General features: G+C 50.0%; 1 protein-coding gene across 1 annotated transcript in view; it reads left to right on the top strand.

Moving 5' to 3' along the window:
• The window catches only part of PLEKHG5 (pleckstrin homology and RhoGEF domain containing G5), a 31387-nt gene extending 15715 nt beyond the window's left edge, over positions 1–15672 (top strand). The window contains exons 7-20 of the mRNA XM_044667654.1: positions 287–417; positions 794–979; positions 1157–1333; positions 3188–3283; positions 4998–5048; positions 5654–5803; positions 6038–6148; positions 6404–6553; positions 7549–7686; positions 8457–8576; positions 11243–11375; positions 11891–12006; positions 12100–12278; positions 14874–15672. Coding sequence (XP_044523589.1) covers positions 287–417; positions 794–979; positions 1157–1333; positions 3188–3283; positions 4998–5048; positions 5654–5803; positions 6038–6148; positions 6404–6553; positions 7549–7686; positions 8457–8576; positions 11243–11375; positions 11891–12006; positions 12100–12278; positions 14874–15672 — 2537 coding nt within the window. The remainder of the gene's footprint in view (positions 1–286; positions 418–793; positions 980–1156; positions 1334–3187; positions 3284–4997; positions 5049–5653; positions 5804–6037; positions 6149–6403; positions 6554–7548; positions 7687–8456; positions 8577–11242; positions 11376–11890; positions 12007–12099; positions 12279–14873) is intronic.
• The last annotated feature ends 3048 nt before the right edge of the window (positions 15673–18720 follow it).

The raw sequence follows: 18720 nt of genomic DNA, 5'->3' as shown, positions 1-18720 counted from the left end.
TGTGTGTGTGTGTGTGTGTGAGAGAGAGAGAGAGAGAGAGAGAGAGAGAGAGAGAGAGAGAGAGAGAGAGAGAGAGAGAGAGAGAGAGAGAGAATCTGAACCTCAGTTTCTTCATTTGTAAAATAGAGGCACTGATGCTTTCACAGGCAGGGAGGAAATCACAGAAACGTTGGGCTGGCGGGGTGAGGGTCTGAGGCTGGGGGTGGGGGGCTGTGTCCAGTAGAATCTATTTATCCTCCATGCACCCCCCTCCCATTCCCTTTTCTCCCCTCCCTCTCTTGCCTAGCCAAACCTGGAGATGAAGTGAAAGTGGAACTAGCCGTGAAGGACTTCAAATCCCTGAGTTTGCCCATTCCCGGGCCTCCGACCTCAGACCGTGCTGACCAGCAGGCCCGACGGGAGAGCCTGGACATCCTGGTGAGGGGCTGAGGCAGTGGGAGGAGAGAGGGTGGGGGGACCAAGGCGCAGTTTTGCCTAGGGAAGCTCACTTCAGAAGGCCTGTGCTGGAATTTAGACCCTTTAGCTTACCAATGGGGCAATTATGGATGAGTCAGATGGATTTTTCTGGCCTCAGTTTCCCCATGATGGGGAATGGGACTAGCTGGCCTTTATGATCCCTACCAGCTCTAAATCTGTGAGCTCTCTTCCCTCTTCCCCCAGGCAGACACATCAGGGTTCCACAAGGGTGAGCCCTCAGGGAGGGTAACAGACTATACGGGCTGGACATCAGACCCAGGTGCCCCAATTTAATTTCTGCATGCCACCCCCACCCCTCCCGTTTTCCCCGGCTCAGGCCCCTGGCCGAAGGCGTAAGAACATGACGGAGTTCCTGGGAGATGCCAGCATCCCTGGGCTAGAACCCTCAATGCCATCCAGCAGCTCCCTTCCCAGCAATGGCATCGACACCTGGAAGAATCGCGCAGCCAGCCGTTTCAGTGGCCTTTTCAGCTCCGGCCCTAGCGTGAGCTCTTTTGGCAGGGTATGTGGTCCTCTGCCCCTTCCCTGACTCCCACACCCCCTGCTTGGGGATTCTGGGCTTGGGGGTCAGGGGGAGGCCCAGACTTTCTTCTAGAACTTGGCCTCAGCTCATCAGGAGCCCTTGTTCCTGTGGCAAGTCGCCCTGACCTTGGCCACTCTCTGACTGACCTTTCCCCAGGAGGTTGACAAGATGGAGCAGCTGGAGAGTAAGCTTCACTCCTACAGTCTCTTTGGCCTACCCAAGCTGCCCCAGCAGCTCCGCTTTGACCATGACTCCTGGGAAGAGGAGGAGGAGGAGGAGGAAGCTGACTTGGTCCTGGAAGACAGTTGGCAAGAGCTCATAGATGGAACCGAGGTGCCTGAGATGTCATCCTGCCCTTGGGGATCCCACCGGGTCCTCCAGGTTCTGTGAGGCACCTGGGTTGCTCCTGGTCCTGTGGGCAGGGTTCAGCCAGATTTCACTATGTCCTTCCATTCGCCCCTGCCCTTTTTCCCCATCCCATCATGGAACAAGGGTTACATTTTACATTTTTACAAAAGAATTTTCTGTTTTCTCCTTTGATCTTCACAATGATCCTGGGACAGATAACCAGCAGATTTCATCATTCCTATTTTATAGATGAAGTGTAGAGAGTTGTGACTTATCCAGGGTCCTATCACTAATTAGTTAGCATGGTACAGTGGAGTCCAGTTGACGTAGGTTCATTTCCTGGCTCTGTCACTGAGCCTTGGTTTCCTAATCTATGAAACGAGGATGCCAGCATCTACCTCATAGGGTTTAAATGTGGTGAATATCTTATGAGATGGCACTTTAAAACACTTTCTATCGCTTAATCCCCTGTGTCATGTGAGCTCTTGTCCCGAACATGCTCGAGATCACCACTGTTGTTATTCAGTCAATGAATTTTCGGCTCCTCACTTTCACAGGAGTCCTTTCCCAGTTCCCCCTGAGATTCTCTCACAGTTATTATATACATGTCTTATATGTACCTAGTTATTTATTTGTTGTCTCCCCTACTAGGATATAAATTGGTATGTAATCAATACCAGTCTCTGTCCTCAAGGAGCTTATGAGTTGTCAAATTATTAGAATAGGTAGATCAGTGGATAGAGTGCCACACAATAAGGGTTTAAATTAAAAAAAAATTATTAGGCAATACCTAGGGTTACCTGAATCCGAAACAGCTATGTGACCTTAGACAAGTAATTTCTCCTCTCTGGTTCCGTTTCCGCATCTGTAAAATTCAGGATGGAGGAGCTAGGTGGCTCAGTGAATAGAAGACCAGCTTAGAGTCGGGATGACTCATCTTTCTGAGTTCAGATCTGACTTCATTAGCTGTGACCCTGAGGAAGTCACTTAATCCTGTTGGCCTCAGTTTCCTCATCTGTCATGAGCTAGAGAAGGAAATGGGGTGAAAACACTCCAGCATCTGCCAAGAAGACCCCAAATAGGGTCATGGAGAGTCAAGACATGACTGAACAATGAGCACAAAATTCAGGACAGGGGTAGTCAAGCCCACTGAGTACTTATTCTGTGCGGATCACTGGGGATACAAAAAAAAAATGCAAAGCCTAGAAGTGTGAGTCCCTAAGTATGGAGAACTCCTGGTGAGGAAAGTCCCTCTCCCAAGGCAGCTTTTCTGTAACTTAGAGGTCTAGAGTTGCCTGGCGCAGCGGGAAGTTAGCTGACTTTCCCAGGGTCACACAGCTAGCATGTGTCCAAGGTAGAACCTGGCTTGGAGACCAGATCTCTATCCTCTCTCCCATGCTGCCTTCTATACAGTTAAGGACTTAGTCTAAATGATGTGTCCAAGGTTCTTCCCAAGTCTATATCCAACTTCCTTCTACTAGAAACGTAGTTCATAGGGGGCAGCTGGGTGGCTCATTGGATTGAGAGTCAGGCTTAGAGACAGGAGGTCCTAGGTTCAAATCTGGCCTCAGACACTTCCTAGCTGTGTGACCCTGGACAAGTCACTTGACCCCCATTGCCTAGCCCTTACCGCTCTTCTACCTTGGAACCAATACACAGTATTGATTCCAAGACAGAAGGTGAGGGTTTAAAAACAATAAAGAAAGAAAGAAATGAGTAGCCCGACCCCTGACCATCAGGAACCTGGATTTTTTTGGGTCCTCTTTTACTCTTTCCCCCGATCTTCCACCAGGCAGGAGTAAGAGTCCTCAATTCCTCTCTTCCGTCCTCCTTTCCCAGGATCTGACCCGGAGGCAGTGCCATCAGCAGGAGGCGGTGTGGGAACTGCTCCATACAGAGGCTTCCTATATCAAGAAACTTCGAGTTATCACCGATGTAAGTGTGTGCGTGCTGGGGGCTCAGGGGAGGATCACCGGCCAACTTTCTTCTTGGTTCCTTCTCTGTTTCTCTTCTCTCCACATATCAGACCTGGTCTATCCTTGCCACCTTCTCCTTCCCCACCTGCTCCAGGTGTGGAAATCCCCCTGACTTCCCCCTCCTTCGTTGTCTCAGCTCTTGAGTATTTGCTCAGATGAACTGTTATTAGGAAAGCGACTATGACGAGTCAACTCGTCTAAGCCTTTTATCTTGACTTTTGTCTAACCATCCAAGGCGGGTGCTCCTGAGACAGCCAGTCTCAGTCTTGAACCTGCCTGGGGTTTCCCCCCTGAAAGCCCTCTTAGATGGGTCTGATGGTTCCCCCTCCCACATCCTCTTCCCCTTGAGGGACAATAAACAAACCATCACTTGGTTCCTGGGTCACCCAGGCTGAGCATGTGGCCATCCAAGATGATACCTGAGCCCCAAGGAACTACTTAGAGGCGTACTCAGCCACTGGTTTGGGGGAGACTGTGCTGAAAGTCTCTTCCCACTCTCCCTAATCTCATTAAATTTCAAATAAAATATTTAAATAAATTTAAATATAAAATATTTTAAAATTTAAAAATATTTTACTTATACTCTTAAAATTCAATTTATTCATTTATTTTTACTTTTTTAGAAATTACATATAGAAACAATTAAAAAAACCCAATCCTTACCTTCTGTCTTAGAATCAATACTACATATTGGTTCCAAGGCAGAAGAGTGATAAGGGCTAAGCAACGGGGGTTAAGTGACTTACCCAGAGTCACACAGCTAGGAAGTATCTGAAGTCAGATTTGAACCCAGGATCTCTGCCCCCTAGAAACAATTTTTGGTGCTTGTTTTCTGACATTTCGTTTTATTTTTTAAACCCTTACCTTCTGTCTTGGAATTAATACCATGTATTGGTTCTAAGACAGAAGAGCAGTAAGGGCTGGGCAATGGGGGTTTTAAAAAAACCCCAACAATTTTTGATCCTTGTTTTCTGATGTTTTATTTTTTTAAAACCCTCACCTTCTGTCTTGGAATCAATACTGTGTATTGGTTCCAAGGAGAAAAGCAGTAAGGAGTAGGCAATGGGGGTTAAGTGACTTGCCCAGGGTCGCACAGCTGGGAAGTGTCTGAGGCCAGATTTGAACCCAGGACCTCCTGTCTCTGGCCCTGGCTCTCAATCCACTGAGCCACTTAGCTGCCCCTTTCTGACATTTTATGGTTCAGATTCTCTCCCTTCCTTCCTCCCTTCCTCATCCTAGGAGGTAACTGGTCTGATCTAGGTTGTACCAGTGCTCTCATGCAAGATATATGTCCTTATTGCTCATGCCTTGACAGAAGATACATCTCATATACAATAAAAAAAAAGTCCCAGAGGAAATAAAGTACAAGGTGGCGTGCTTTGATCTGCAATCGGACTCTAATATATTTATACTCTTCTTCCTAAACGTGGCTGGAACTTCCCGCTGACCCATCTCCCTAAAGTGACGCATCTCCGTGTAACAACGTAGAACGAAGTCAAACCAAACCACACTGTGCCTGCCTGGAGGCGGCCGCCCTCTCCAGGACCCGTAGACCGCCGCTCTAGGGCGTGGGCTTCCCGGCGGGTCTCCGTGCTGGCCGCAGCTCTGAAGCCTGTCCGTGATGGGGGTTTTACTTATTGATTTGTTTGTTTTTATTTGTGTTTTCCCCGCAGCTCTTCATGTGCTGTCTTTTGAACCTGCAGGAGTCTGGGCTCCTGTGTGAGGTGAGAGGGTCAGTGGGGAGGCAGGGGCATCCGTGTGGGTCTGACTCAGCGCTTCCCACTCTCATGCCACCCAGACCATCTTTTCTCTTTCTTTCTCTAAGTCCCCAGAACTTAGCAGAGTGGTTGGCGTGTAGTAAGAGCCTAATCAGTATTCATTTTAAAAATCCTTATCTTCAGTCTTAGATGCCATCACAGAAGGCAGAAGAGCAACAAGGTCTAGGCAATGAGGGTTAAGGGACTTGCCCAGGGTCACTCAGCTAGTAACTGAGGCCAGATTTTTTTTAACCCTTCCATCTTGGAATCAATATTACGTATTGGTTCCAAGGCAGAAGAGCAATAAGGGCTAGGCAATGGGGTCAAGTGACTTGCCCAGGGTCACACAGCTAGGAAGTGTCTGAGGTCGGATTTGAACCCAGGCCTGGCTCTCCTAGCTGACCCTTAATCAATATTTATTGGCTGACTGCCCCGAGTAGGGGACCTAGAGAAGAAAGGAGAAATCCTAGGAGAATATGGGGAAGGGACCAGGGATTAAAGGGTGACTTAGGGGAAAGGGGATGGTTTTGGGGGGCCTGGGAGGGGGCTTGAAACCAGGACCTTTCCTGCAGGTGGATATTGAACGCTTATTCAGCAATACCCAGGAGATCATCCAGTTGCATCAAGGGCTGTGGAGCAGCGTCATGGCCCCTATCCTTGACAAAGCTCGACGCACCCGGGCCCTGCTGCAGCCTGCCGACCTGCTCAAAGGCTTCAAAATGGTAGGGGGCCGAGGGCAGGTGGGGGGAAACCTATGGATAGCTCCTAGGCTGCCCCCAAGCTTTCCTCATGGTCAGGGTTAGAGACCTAGAAGTTCTAAAGTACTATTGGGGAAACTGAGGCACTCTTAGAGCAAGGAAGCCTCTGGCCTCCTGGTAGGCCCTCTTCCCTGAGCCCCCTCAGCCTTCTCTCCTTTGCCCCGTACCCTGACTCTCTTATGGCTTCCGCCCCTATAGTTCGGGTCCCTCTTCAAGCCTTACATCCGTTACTGCATGGAGGAGGAGGGCTGCATGGAATACATGAGGAGCCTGCTGAGGGACAGTGACCTATTCAGGGTCTACGTCACGGTGAGGGGGCCGAGGGGTGATGATTGACTGGGGGAGGCGCAGAGGGTGTGACTGATGGGGGGACAAGGGCTCACAACGAATGGGGGGCGAGGGGGGATGACGGAGGGGGTAGGAGCAAGGAGCATCGGCTTTGGCGGGGAGGGCTGTTGACTAACCGTGATGGAGGGAGCCGAAGTGTGATGGCTGATCGTGGGGGGAAGGAAGTAGGGAGGAGGGCCCTGGGGAAGGGTCCCCCCAACCCTGGCTTGGTTACAGTGGGCGGAGAAGCACCAGCAGTGCCAGAGGCTGAAGCTGAGTGACATGCTGGCCAAACCTCATCAGAGGCTCACAAAATACCCGCTGCTGCTGAAATCAGTGCTGAAGAAGACCGATGACCCACCCACCAAGGAGGCCATTGTCACCATGGTAACGGGGCCAGCAGGAAGGAAGGGAGGGGCCCCAGATAGGCATACCCACAACCTGGGTGTGAAACTCTTTTCCTTCCCTCCCTTTCCTCCAGACTTCCCATGTGAGCCTTCATTATTTCAATAACTTTCTTCCCACCCTTTGCCTCATTATTTCAATAACCTTCTCATTGGTTTCTCCCCCATCCCCTGCTCAAGAAGCTTCCATGGCTCCCTGTCACCTCTAAGGTCCTAGCTCTAGAGCTAGAAGAAGCCTCAGCTGTCCTCTACTGCAACCCCATCATTTTTCAAAGGGAGGAAATTGAGGCTGGGGCAGTTAAGTGGCTTGCCCCAGGGCACATGTGTAGTAAATAGCAAAGCCAGGATATGCCCCCCTCCCAGATCTTTCTGCCTCCAAATTTAGCCCTCTTTCGACAATACCCACCGCCCAGCCCCAGATTCCTCTGTTGGGCATACAAAACCCTTCACAGTCTGGCTCCAACTTGCCTTTCCAGTTGGACTGTTACATGTTCCTCCTGTTCATGCACTCTATGGTTCAGCAAAACTGACTTTGTGGCTGTTCCTCACATAAAACTCTCCATCTCCCACCTGTGCGTCTTTGCATAGACTATTTACTGTGCCCCCTGCCTGGAATGCTCTCTCCTTGCCTTTGCTTCTCAGAACTCTGAATTTGCTTTCTTTTTTGATTTTTACCTTGCTTCTTAGAACAATTCTGTGTATTGGTTCCAAGACAGAAGAGCAGTAAGGGTTAGACAATGGGGCTTAAGTGACTTGCCCAGGGTCACCCAGCTAGGAAGTGTCTGAAGTGAGATTTGAACCCAGGACCTCCTGTCTCTGGGCTTCACTCTCAATTTCTGTCCAGGTGATGGAAGCTCCCCGAGGGCAGGGAAGATCTCTTCCTCAGTTGGTGTCCCAGGCGCCTGGCTTAGGGGGGACCCACAATAGGGGTTTGTTGGGGGAGGAATGGCTTCATGGATTCCCCCCTCTTCCTCACAGATTAGCTCCGTGGAACGGTTCATCAGTCACGTCAACTCTCGAATGCGGCAACGGCAGGAGCAGCAGCGGCTGGCGGCCATCATCAGCCGCATCGACTCCTACGAGGTGGTGGAGAGCAGCACGGACGAGGTGGACAAGGTACCACGGTCTTCCCCCGCTCCCTGCCGGAGCTTGCTCTTGTGCTTAGCCATCGCCTCTGCTTCTCTCTGAAACGCCTGCTCCTGGCAGGGGCCAGCCGGCTCCTCTTCTGTCGTCTCTGCAGTCCAGATGCTGGGCAAGAAATGACTAGAAGGGGGTACTAGGGGCTCCGTGGATAGAAAGCCAGACTTGGAGACAAGAGGTCCTGGGTTCAAATCTGGCCTCATACACTTCCCAGCTGTGTGACCCTGGGCAAGTCACTTAACCCCTGTTGCCTAAGCAACATTTTGAAAATTTGCACTTTGAGTTCATTGATTTGTTTTCTCTTTTGTTAAGCAAAATGTTGAGACCTTAATTCCCCTCTGAGAACTGATATAAGCATTATTGTCATTTTATTTTATGAAACTTCTATCGTTTCTATTATTCGATGCCTCCTTGGTGTTTGACTCCCTCTTTTTACCTGCTTGTCGTACTTTTTATTTGATTTCATTGCTGTTTTCATTTGCTTTTGGGAATTTCTGTCAGGAAGTGATTGGTGGGCTCTTTTTTTGCTTCACAATTTGTCTTAATTTTTAAAAAGAATAAGGACCTCCTTGTTCTACTAGAAAAGGGGAGAGAAATTCCATAGAGAGCAACCGGTGGGGTTAAAAAAAAAAAAAAAGTCCTTTGCTTCAGAGATATTTCCTCCTTTCTGTCTCCTTTTATTTCTTCCCCTTCCAGAGGGACCTTCTGTTCTGCTCTGCTTCTAAACATTTCTCTCCCCTTCCCAGCTTTTGAAGGAGTTTCTGCGTCTTGATCTGACAGCCCCCATCCCGGGGACATCCCCAGATGACACTCGGCAGCTCCTCCTAGAGGGGAGCTTAAAGATGAAGGAGGGAAAAGACAGCAAGGTGAGCAGCAACTCTGAGCCCCCCATCCCCACCTCCAGCCCTATGGAAGGTTCGGGACGGCTCCTTAGCTAGCAGTTCAGCCAAGTTGAAGCCTGGCTCATCAGTGGATCTTTTGTTGAAGTCCTGTAATGTCCCTGCATGCTCATTCTTTGGGAAAGCTGTCAGAGGTGAGGAGGGCACAGATTAGACTTTAGAGATCATTTCTATTAATCCCATAAATCTAGGGCAGCAAAGTGGCTCAGTGGATAGATTGCCAGGCCCGGAGTCAGGAAGACCCGAGTTCAAATCTGGCCTCACTCTTACTAGCTGTGTAACCCATGGCAAGTCACTTAACTTCTGTTCGCCTCAGTTTCCTCATCTGTAAAATAGTTGCTAATAATAACAGCTACCTCTTAAAATTGTCATGAGGATCAAATGAGGTAATATTTGTTATTGTTATTATTGTTATTATTATTATTATTATTATTATTATTATAAACCAACATGTTTAGAAATTAGATTTTTTTTTTAAAGTCATACAGCAAGTTCCTGGCATTTGAACCCAAGGGATTCAAACCTGGGTCCTGGCTTAGTGAGAAAGGTGACGGTTCTGAAATTGTTTGAATCCCAGCTCTAATATTTATCTCTGTGACCATAGGTAAAACAGCTCACCCCTCTGAGGCTCAGTTTTCCTCATCTGTTTCATAGGATTAATAACAATACTTCTGGAAGGCAGCTTGACATAATGGTTAAGGAACTGCCTTTTGAGTTAGGGAGACCCAGGTTCAAATCTAGCCTCTTACCCATATTAGCTGTGTGACCCTGGGCAAGTCACTCAACCCTTTAACATCCCTAAACAACTCTCTAAGTTTACAAATTGAAGCCCTAATGTTGATCTCCATTGGTAAAGGAGTTTTTCACACTGGAACTTCCCTGTTTTGGTGGAATTAAAAGTCTGATCCAGAAATGCTTCAGCTATGTGCCCCATGGAATTATTGTCAGGAAAAGTCTTCTGGAAAGTTTAAAGAGTTATAGAAGGAAAACACATATTAATCAGTAAACATGTATTAAGCACCTACTGTGTGCCAGGTATTATTCTAAGCACTGGGGATAAGAAAATAGGCAAAATGTAGTCCCTGCCATCAAGGAGGTACAATCTAATGGGAGAGCCAATGAACAAACCAATATGTACAAACAAGGAATATGCTAGATAAATAGGAAGTGATTAATAGAGAGAAGGCACTAGAATTGGATGTCTCCTAACTCCAGTTCTTTTCCCCCCTATGGTGTCACCAGCAAGGTGGGGAGACTTTCTTAAGGTTTTGAAAAAGTCATCAGGGACCTGACTACCATGTTCTCTTGAGTCATGTCACCTACATGAGCTCTACGAGTCCTGGTTTCAAGCTTTGCTCCTTCTTCTTCCTGGCTGTGAGACTATGAATAAGTTGTTAAATATCTTGATACCTGAGATAGGATTTTTAAAAAAAACTCTTTAAAATTCTTAGATTTGGTTCTAAAGCAGAAGAATGGTAAGGGCTAGGCAATGGGGGGTTAAGTGACTTGCCCAGGGTCACGCAGCTAGGAAGTGTCTGAGACCAGATTTGAATCTAGGACCTCCTCTCTCCCAGCCAGGCTCTCTATCCACTGAGCTACCCAGCTGCCCCTTTCAGTAAAACATTTAATAAGCATCTACAATGTGCCAGGAGCTGTGCTAATCTCTGGAGAGACAATTAAAAAAAAAAAAAAGACAGTCTCTGTTCCCAGTGATTTTACAATCTAAAGGGAGAGACAACACCCAAAAGGAGGCAGGAAAGGCAGAAGGAAACAAGACACTAGGGAATATATTATTCCTTGGAGTAGAAACCAGGCAGGGCAGTAGAAGCAAAGCAGAGTGAGCCAAGAATTCAGTTTCAGCCCTTTATAAAGAAAGGCATTGGGAGGAGTTTGATCCACTTCCTTCCAGTGAGAGGAGAGAAAAAGCTGAGACAGCAGCAGGGGGATGAATTTAGAAGTGATGACTCGGTCCTGGGGTGAATGGGAAGCATCTTGTTCAATGGAGTTACAACCAGGTAGGGCAGCAGATATGAAGCAGAGGGTTAAATTACTTAATCTTTTGGGGCCTTGGTTTTGTACTTTGGTTGCCTGTTGTCTCCCCCATTCAACTGGAAGCTCCTTGAGGGTAGGGATTGCTTTTTGTCTTTCTTTGTATTTTAAGAAGTTAGCAGGGGGCCTGGTATACAGAAGGCTCTTAATAAATGTGAAGGAATCAGACTAGTCGACCCTTAAAGCCCCTTACAGCTAGCTAATCTGTGATTCTTAGGATAAGATACTGTCTGGACTTCAAGGAGCTTATTTATCTATAGTTTCATTAGAGAGAATGCGACATGGCATTCATTATTCATTCTCAGGGCAAGTGCTGGATTTGGACTTGAAGAATCTGGATCTGACACTTAATAAACATGTGGTCTTAGACAAGTCGTTTACATTGTGCCTCAGTTTCCTCAACTGTAAAATGAGGGGATTGGATTAGATCTCCTCCAAAGTTCCTTCCTGTTGTAGATCAGTGATCTTTTCCTCTCTCTGGGTCTTGGTTTCCCCATTTGTAAAATGAAAAGGTTGGTCTAGATGGCTTCCAGCTTGATATCACTGATCCTCTGACCCCAGCCTTGAATCTCCCCTTCTACCAGATGGATGTGTACTGCTTTCTCTTCACCGACCTCTTTCTGGTGACCAAACCTGTGAAGAAGGCAGAAAGGACCAAAGTTATCCGGCAGCCCCTGATGGTAGACAAGATCGTGTGTCGGGAACTTCGAGATCCTGGTGAGGAAGCCTTTTACCACCCACTGTCCCAGCAGCCCTCTTTGGGGGCTGAAAGAATCTGGGGCTCAGGAGGAAGCTGGGTGGCTCAATACATTGAGAGCCAGGCCTAGAGACAAGAGGTCCTGGGTTCAAATCTGGCCTCAGACACTTCCTAGCTGTGTGACCCTGGGCAAGTCATTTAACTAACACCCCACCCCCCCACACACACACACACAAACACACACACAGCCCTTACTGTTTTTCTGCCTTGGGACCAATACTCAGTTGTGATTCTCAGACAGAAGTTAGTGGGATCAGGACAGATTTCTCTCCCCTAAGCATTTATTTAAGCCTGCTGTATGCCAGGACCTGTGCTAAAGTCCTTTACACAAATGGGGCCTCATTTGGTCCTCACAATAACCCTGGGAAAGTAGATGCTCCAGTTCCTTTGACCATAGGGCATCCTTCTCAGTCCAAGCGTAGGTTCCAGCTTGTCAAGATCCTTCCTCATTGGTGGCGCCCTTCCTTCTCCCCAGGCTCCTTTCTCCTCATCTATCTGAATGAGTTCCGAAGTGCTGTGGGTGCCTTCACCTTTCAAGCTAGCGGGCAGGCCCTCTGCCGAGGCTGGGTTGAAGCCATTTATAATGCCCAGGTAAGGGGTCCGGCGGGCATGGGGGGGTGGGCTAAGGGTTGAGGGGGGACAGTTGAGCGGGAGAGTCTCCTCCAATACCTACCCTGCCTCTAGAACCTGCTGCAGAGGATGAGACTCCAGGAGCACCAAGGCAGCCATCAGCAGCATCTGCAGAGCCTGGAGGAAGAGGAGGATGAGGAGGAAGAAGAGGAGGAAGGAGAGAGCAGCACGTCTGGAGCTAGCTCCCCTACCATCCTTCGCAAGAGTAACAACAGCCTGGATTCCCAATGCTGGTACGCCTTTCACACCACCTTCACACCATGGTGACAAATGAGGACTGAGGTCCTAACTGTGTTCAGAGAGCAGCTCTGAGGCTTGGGGTGGGGGGGTGATACGAAAGCCAGAGAAGCCACAGGCCCCTCGGAGTCAGTGGTAGCATGGAAAGAGCCCTGGGCTTGGAATCAAGAAGGTCCGGGTTCAAATCCCATCTCTTGAGTCTTCCTAGCTAGATAATTTGGGGGCAAATCCCATATCCATTCTGAGCCATAATTCCTTAATTCCATTCCATCCAGCTCAACAAAGATTAAGCACCTACTATGAGCATAGTGAGACGTAGCACTTAAAATCAGGAAGACGTGGGTGCGAGTCTTGCCTCTGCCATACAGTGGCTACCTGCCCCTGGGCAGGGCCCCTTAATCTCTCAGGAACTCAAGCACCCCTCGCTCTCTAAGACCAAATCTGGTAAGAAACAGTAACGTCGGGGCAGCTGAGTAGCACAGTGGATAGATAGAATGTCAGACCTGGGAATGAGAGATCCTGGGTTCAAATGTGGCCTCCAACACTTCCTAGCTGTGTGACCCTGGGCAAGTCACTTAAGCTCAATGATTGCTATTTGCTCTTTTGTCTTAGAATTGCTACTAAACCGGAACATAAGGGTTTAAAACTCAGACCAACCCCCGCCCCAATAATGTGCTAGACACGGGGATACAAAACCAAAAGAAAAACCGAGAAAGAAGGTTACAGTTTCCCATTGGGAGATTAATGTAGACAGAGAGGAAAACACATACTATATACATAGTGTATCCTAAGAGCTCAGGAAAGCAAAGAAAACGAATGTACAAAGTAATTCTGAGAGGGAGGGAGTGTTATCCACTAACTAGTGGGATCAGGACAGATGTTGTGCCCCAAAGGAGAAGAAACAATTTATTAATATTATTTATATATATTATAATATAACATTATTGTTAAACATTTTTATTAAATCCCTACTGTGTGCCAGGACCTGTGCTGAGCACTTTACAAATTTGGTCCTCCCAACACCCCTGGGAAGGTGGATGCTGACGTTATCCCTACTTTGAAGTTGAGAAAACTGAGGCAAATAGAGGTTACATGACATGCCCAAGCCAGCCAAGTGTCTGAGTCCAGATTCGAACTCGGGTCTCCCTGCCTCTGAGCCCAGCCTCTATGCCCTGCTCCATCCGAGCCGTGCTTCTAAGAGGTCATGGCGCCGTCGGTGAGCATTCTGGCGGAGGCAGGACCACTCGGACAAAGCGATTAATTTGGGTCTGACTGGAATGGAGGCTGCGGAAAGGGGCAAAATAAAGAGCCTGGAAAGATCTGTGGGAGCCAGGTGGGAGTGCCATGCTGAGAATTCTCTACTCTATCCACGGGAGCCATTAAAGGTTTCTGAGGGGGGAAGCGAGGTGGTCAGACGGACACTTTATTATCTTTATTTTTTAAGAACCTCTGCCTTCCATCTTCGAATGAATCGTGTATTAGTTCTAAGGCAGGAGAAGGAGAAGAGCTGAGTAAATGGGGTTGTCACTTGCTCAGGGTCCCAAAACTAGGATATGTCTTGAAGCCAACTTTGAACCCAGGACGTGCCACCTCTAGGTGAGCCATTGAGCCGTCTCACTGCCCCCACACCTCTGCTTTACAGGACAGTCACTGTGGCAGGGAGGGAAGCAGGGGCTGAAATAGTGGGAGCATGAAGCAGTGACGAGGCTGAGCTGGGGAGGGAGGGAGGTGCTGGGGAGACCTGACAGTCACCTGGCTCCTGGCTATTGGAGACGAGGGTCAAGGATGACCCTTTCTTTAGGTGCCTCACTTTACCTGCCTGTTGGAGGTGTTGTGATGATAGAGCCGTAAAGTTCTGTTTACATTTGAGTTGTTTCTCTTGCTGCAGCTACTGGCTAAGGGAATCGAGGTGGCCCAGGGCGTAGAGTCCAAGGTGGAGAGTCAAGAAGTCACATCTTGCAGAATTCAAATCTAGCCTCATACTTCCTGACTGTGTGACCTTAGATAAATCACATAACCCTGTCAATAACTCAGTTTCCTCATCTGTAAAATAAGCTGGAGAAGGAAATGGCAAACCATTCCAGTATCTTGGTTGGGTGACCCTAGACCAGTCACATAACCCTGTTAAACTCAGTTTCCTCATTTGTAAAATGAACTGGAGAAGGAAATGGCAAACCATTCCAGTATCTTGGTTGGGTGACCCTGGGCAGGTCACTTAACCCTGTTTACTTTGGTTTCCTCCCCTGTAAAAATGGGCTGGAGAAGGAAGTGGCCGACCACTCCAGGATCTTAGCTCTGGGACCCTGGGCAAGTCACTGAACCCTGTTTGCCTCAGTTTCCTCATCTGTCAGATGAGCCGGAGAAGGAAATGGCAAACCGCTCCAGGGTCTTGGCCAGGAAACCCCAAACGAGTCCTGACGAGTTGGGACGTGATCGCACAGTGACTGAGCAGCCCGTGAGCTCTCTGAGGGCAGGCGGCCTCCCTGCTCTTCCCTCCTCCCTTTGGGCTGCGCACAGATGGGTGCGGGTGGCTCCCCGCCGTGCTTGGGGTGCCCCTCGGCTTCCTCGGCCCTGTCCCCTCTCCTTTGCAGCCCCTCCGACGGCTCCACGGAGACGCTGGCCGTGGTGGTGGTGGAGCCTGGGGAGTCTCCGTCGTCGCCTGACTTGGAGGGCGGCCCGTTCAGTTCCCGCTCGGACGAGACCTCGATCAGCACGACGGCTTCATCCGCCACCCCGACGAGCGAGGCCGACGGGCTGCTCCCCTCGGCGGCCGCCGAGTGCCGCTCGTGCTCCGTCGACTCGGCCTACGGCACCCTGTCCCCCAGCTCCCTGAAGGACTTCGTGGCCACGGCGGAGCCGGCCCCCGTGCCCGCCCCCAGACCCCCGGACCCGCCGGACCCCCCGGCTCCCGCCTCGCCGCTCTCTCCCCGCCTCCGCCGGCGAACCCCCGTCCAGCTGCTGCCTTGGCCTCGCCTGCTCAAATCCAAGTCGGAGGCCAGCTTGCTGCAGCTTCTCTCAGGGGCTTCGGGCCGCGTCCCCCCGACAGCCCCCAGCCGGAGCCTGTCTGAGCTCTGCCTCACCACGCCGCTCCTTCCCAACGGCTTCCCCAGGACTCAGGGGGGGCCCTGCCAGCCCCCTCAGGAAGCCCGCGCTGGCTGGGACTGTGGGGGGGCCGGCCCGCGCGGGGGCTCCGGGCCGCCAGAGGCGGAAGATTCGGAGGGTTCCCCTGGGCGGGGGGACGAGAGCCCTCTCTCGAGGGAGTGCAGAAGGCCAGTGGCTAAGGCCGCGTTCAGGGCCCAGGCCTCGGGCCAGCACCGGAAGCTGACCCTGGCCCAGCTGTACCGCATTCGGACCACGCTGCTCCTGAACTCCACGCTGACGGCCTCGTGAGTGTCCGTGGGGGGCCCTTCCCTGGGGGTCTGGCTTTATTGGGAGGACTTGCTGTGCCCCAGGCCGCCAACCCTTTCCTTTCCCTGCAGAGAAGTCTGAGCGGCAGGAGGACCCCAGGATGCCACGGACGGATGGACGGACGGACGGTCCTGGCCCATCCCTTCAGCGTGACACCAGGACGCCGGAGTCCCCTGGAACAAACCAGGAACCAAATTGCACTTTGTTGACTACCGCCCGGGGCCAAGAGACAGTGAGGTCCTGGGGAGGCTCCCGCACGTCCACCCTCCTCGCTGTTCCCCGCTCACACCCACACTGCTGCTTTTCCGAGGGGCCGCACCCCAGACTGAGTGATGGCAGCCTCCCTCGGGGCGCTGGGCCTTCTCCCCACCACCCACCCTCCCGGCTGGCCTCTCTCCTCCCCCGGCCCCAGACAGCTAGACCCGAGAAGTGCCCTTGAGCCCATCCTCCGCCCCGGCCTGGCCCACACGGGGGTCAGGGCCGAGGGAAGCCCCTTCCCCACCTGTGTATAAAGGTGCATATTTATTGAGCTTTGGGTTTCTTTTATAAAGACTTATGTACATTCTCCTGGTGGAAAGAGTGCGCTGTTTTTCCCATGGGCCTCTGCTTTCTGCTGCTTTGATGTCAGCAGCTTTCCCCTTGCCTCTGCACCCTCGTGGCAGCCACATCTTCCTTTTGGGGGGGGGAACGCCAGGGTTCAAGCCTGGAGCTGGGCTGTATCTTCAGACTTCTTCATCCCGGACTTCCTCCCCTCTTCTGCCTGCTATATCCTGGGGGCGACGAGCCTTCTTCTGTTGGCGGGTGGGGAGTGGTAGAAGCCACAGTGAAGGATGCTCTTGCCTCTAGCCTTGGGATGGCCTACAGGAGAGACCCTGCTTCCCCCACCTCAGGGACAAGAAATAGCAGTCACCCCCAGAGACCAGAAAGGACCTCCTAGGCCAACCCCCTCATTCTACACAGAAGCAGATTGAGGCCAGAGAAGTTGTGATCTTCCCAAGGTCACAGGGAGTAGCAAAGGAGGGATTTGAACCCAGGGCCTCTGACTCCAGTCATTGCTTTATCCACTGTGACAGGATAGCATTACACTCATTTTACAAATGAAGTAAGGGCAAGTGACTTATCCAGAGTCACACAGATGGGCAGCAACACCCCTCCAAAACCCTCTTTCCCCCCACCCAAACCAGATCAGTCATAAATATCTCGCTGGGGATTCAAGTAACAAATATTTATTGAGCAGCTTGAGATAAGGGAGGGAGGCTGGGAGAGACTAAGGCAGAGGCCCAAGAGGGCGATTCCCCCCCCCCCCCCAACGGGTAGGCAGCATATTATGGAAAAAAGAATCCTGGATTTCCAATCAGGGCCACAAATGTGCTATTGAACTGCCTCTGTGGCTTCCTCCAGCAAGTTGCTCTGCCATTCTGGGCTCCCATTTATTCATGTGTAAATTGGGTGTGGGGAGAATCGGGATCCTACAAAGTCTCTTAGAGGTGATCTAGCCCAACCTCCTGGTTTTAGAGAGGTAAAAGGACTGGCCTAAGGTCACACAGCTTTGTCACATGTGACAGGGAGAAATTCCCAACCCCGGACTTTTACTAAGGCTTCTCTTATGATTCTTAATAAGATCTTAATTGGATCATAGAGGACACCTAGGTGGTCCAGTGAATAGAGAACCAGGCCTAGAACTGGAAGGTCCTGGGTTCAAATCTGGTCTCAGACACTTCCTAGCTGTGGGATCCTGGACAAGTCACTTGACCCTAATTGCCTAGCCCTTCCTACTCTCCTGTATTGGTATGACTACATTATATTGCTATATTCTATATCTTCTAAGACAGAAGGTAAAGGTTATATATATCTTATATAGGATAGAATCATAGAGTTAGAGAGGAAAGGGACCTTGAGGTTATCAAGCCCACCCCCCTCAAAGAGATAGCAGCCCAGAGAAGTTAATTAACTTTATTAATGTCATCTAGATAGTAATTGGCCAAGCAGAGATTTGAACCCAGGTCTCCTTGACTCCAAATCCAGCACTCTGACCACTGCACGACCTTGTCTAGCATCAGCCAATTTCTTATTTGTGCCACAGAGAGCCTAGAATTAACTCAGAACCCAGACCTTGGACAGGCTGCCCAGGAGGTACTGATCATAGGTTGTTAGAACCAGAAGAGAAACAGATCTAGAGAAGGGTTGCAGAGAGTAGCCAGATTTTGAACTCGGGTCCTCTGACCCTCAAATATACAAGGGACTTCAGGGCGTGTGTGAGAGAGAACCAGAGAGAAAGGGCAACAGAGATTTAAAAGAGAGAGAAGGGGAAAGAGTGAAGAGAGACAGACAGAAAGGGGGACAAAGATTTAAGAGGAAAGGGGGAGAGGAGACAAGGAAAGAGAGGGGGGGACAGACATATTTGACAGAAAGAGGCAGGGACAGAGAGAAAAGGGGGAGAGAAGAGACAAAGGGGAAGAAAGGGGGACAGACAGATTTAAGAGAGAGGGAGGAGAGTGAAGAGAGAAAAAGATTTAAGGAGAACGGAAGAGACAGAAAGGTACAGAGAGATTTAAGAGAAAGGGGGGAGAGAGAAGAGACAGAAAGAGAAAGGGGGACAAATATTTAAGTGACAGAAAGGGGGGAAAACAAAGACTTAAGAGAAAGAGGGAGAAGGGGAGAGTGAAGAGAGAAAGGGACAAACAGACAAGAGGAAGACAAAGGGAGAAGGGGAGAGTGAAGAGAACAGACAAAGGGACAAAGATTTAAGATAAAGGGGGGGAGAGAAGGGACAAAAGGAAAGAAAGGGGGACAAATATTTAAGAGACGGGGAAAGAGAAAAGGGAAAAAACAGATTTAAGAGAAAAGAGGGAGGAGTGAAGAGAGAAAGGGGGACAGACAGATTTAAGAGAAAGACAAAGGGAGAAGAGGTGAGTGAAGAGAGAACAGACAGGGGGACAGACAAATATTTAAGAGAAAGGGGGAGAGAGAAGGGACAGAAAGAGAAAGGGAGACAGAAAGAGAAAGGGGGAAGGAGGGAGGAGAGAGAAA

Source organism: Gracilinanus agilis, chromosome 3 (genome assembly GCF_016433145.1).
Source record: "Gracilinanus agilis isolate LMUSP501 chromosome 3, AgileGrace, whole genome shotgun sequence".
NCBI lineage: Eukaryota > Metazoa > Chordata > Mammalia > Didelphimorphia > Didelphidae > Gracilinanus > Gracilinanus agilis.
Note: the sequence above shows the minus strand (reverse complement) of the source record. Positions and strands in the feature narration are given on the sequence as shown.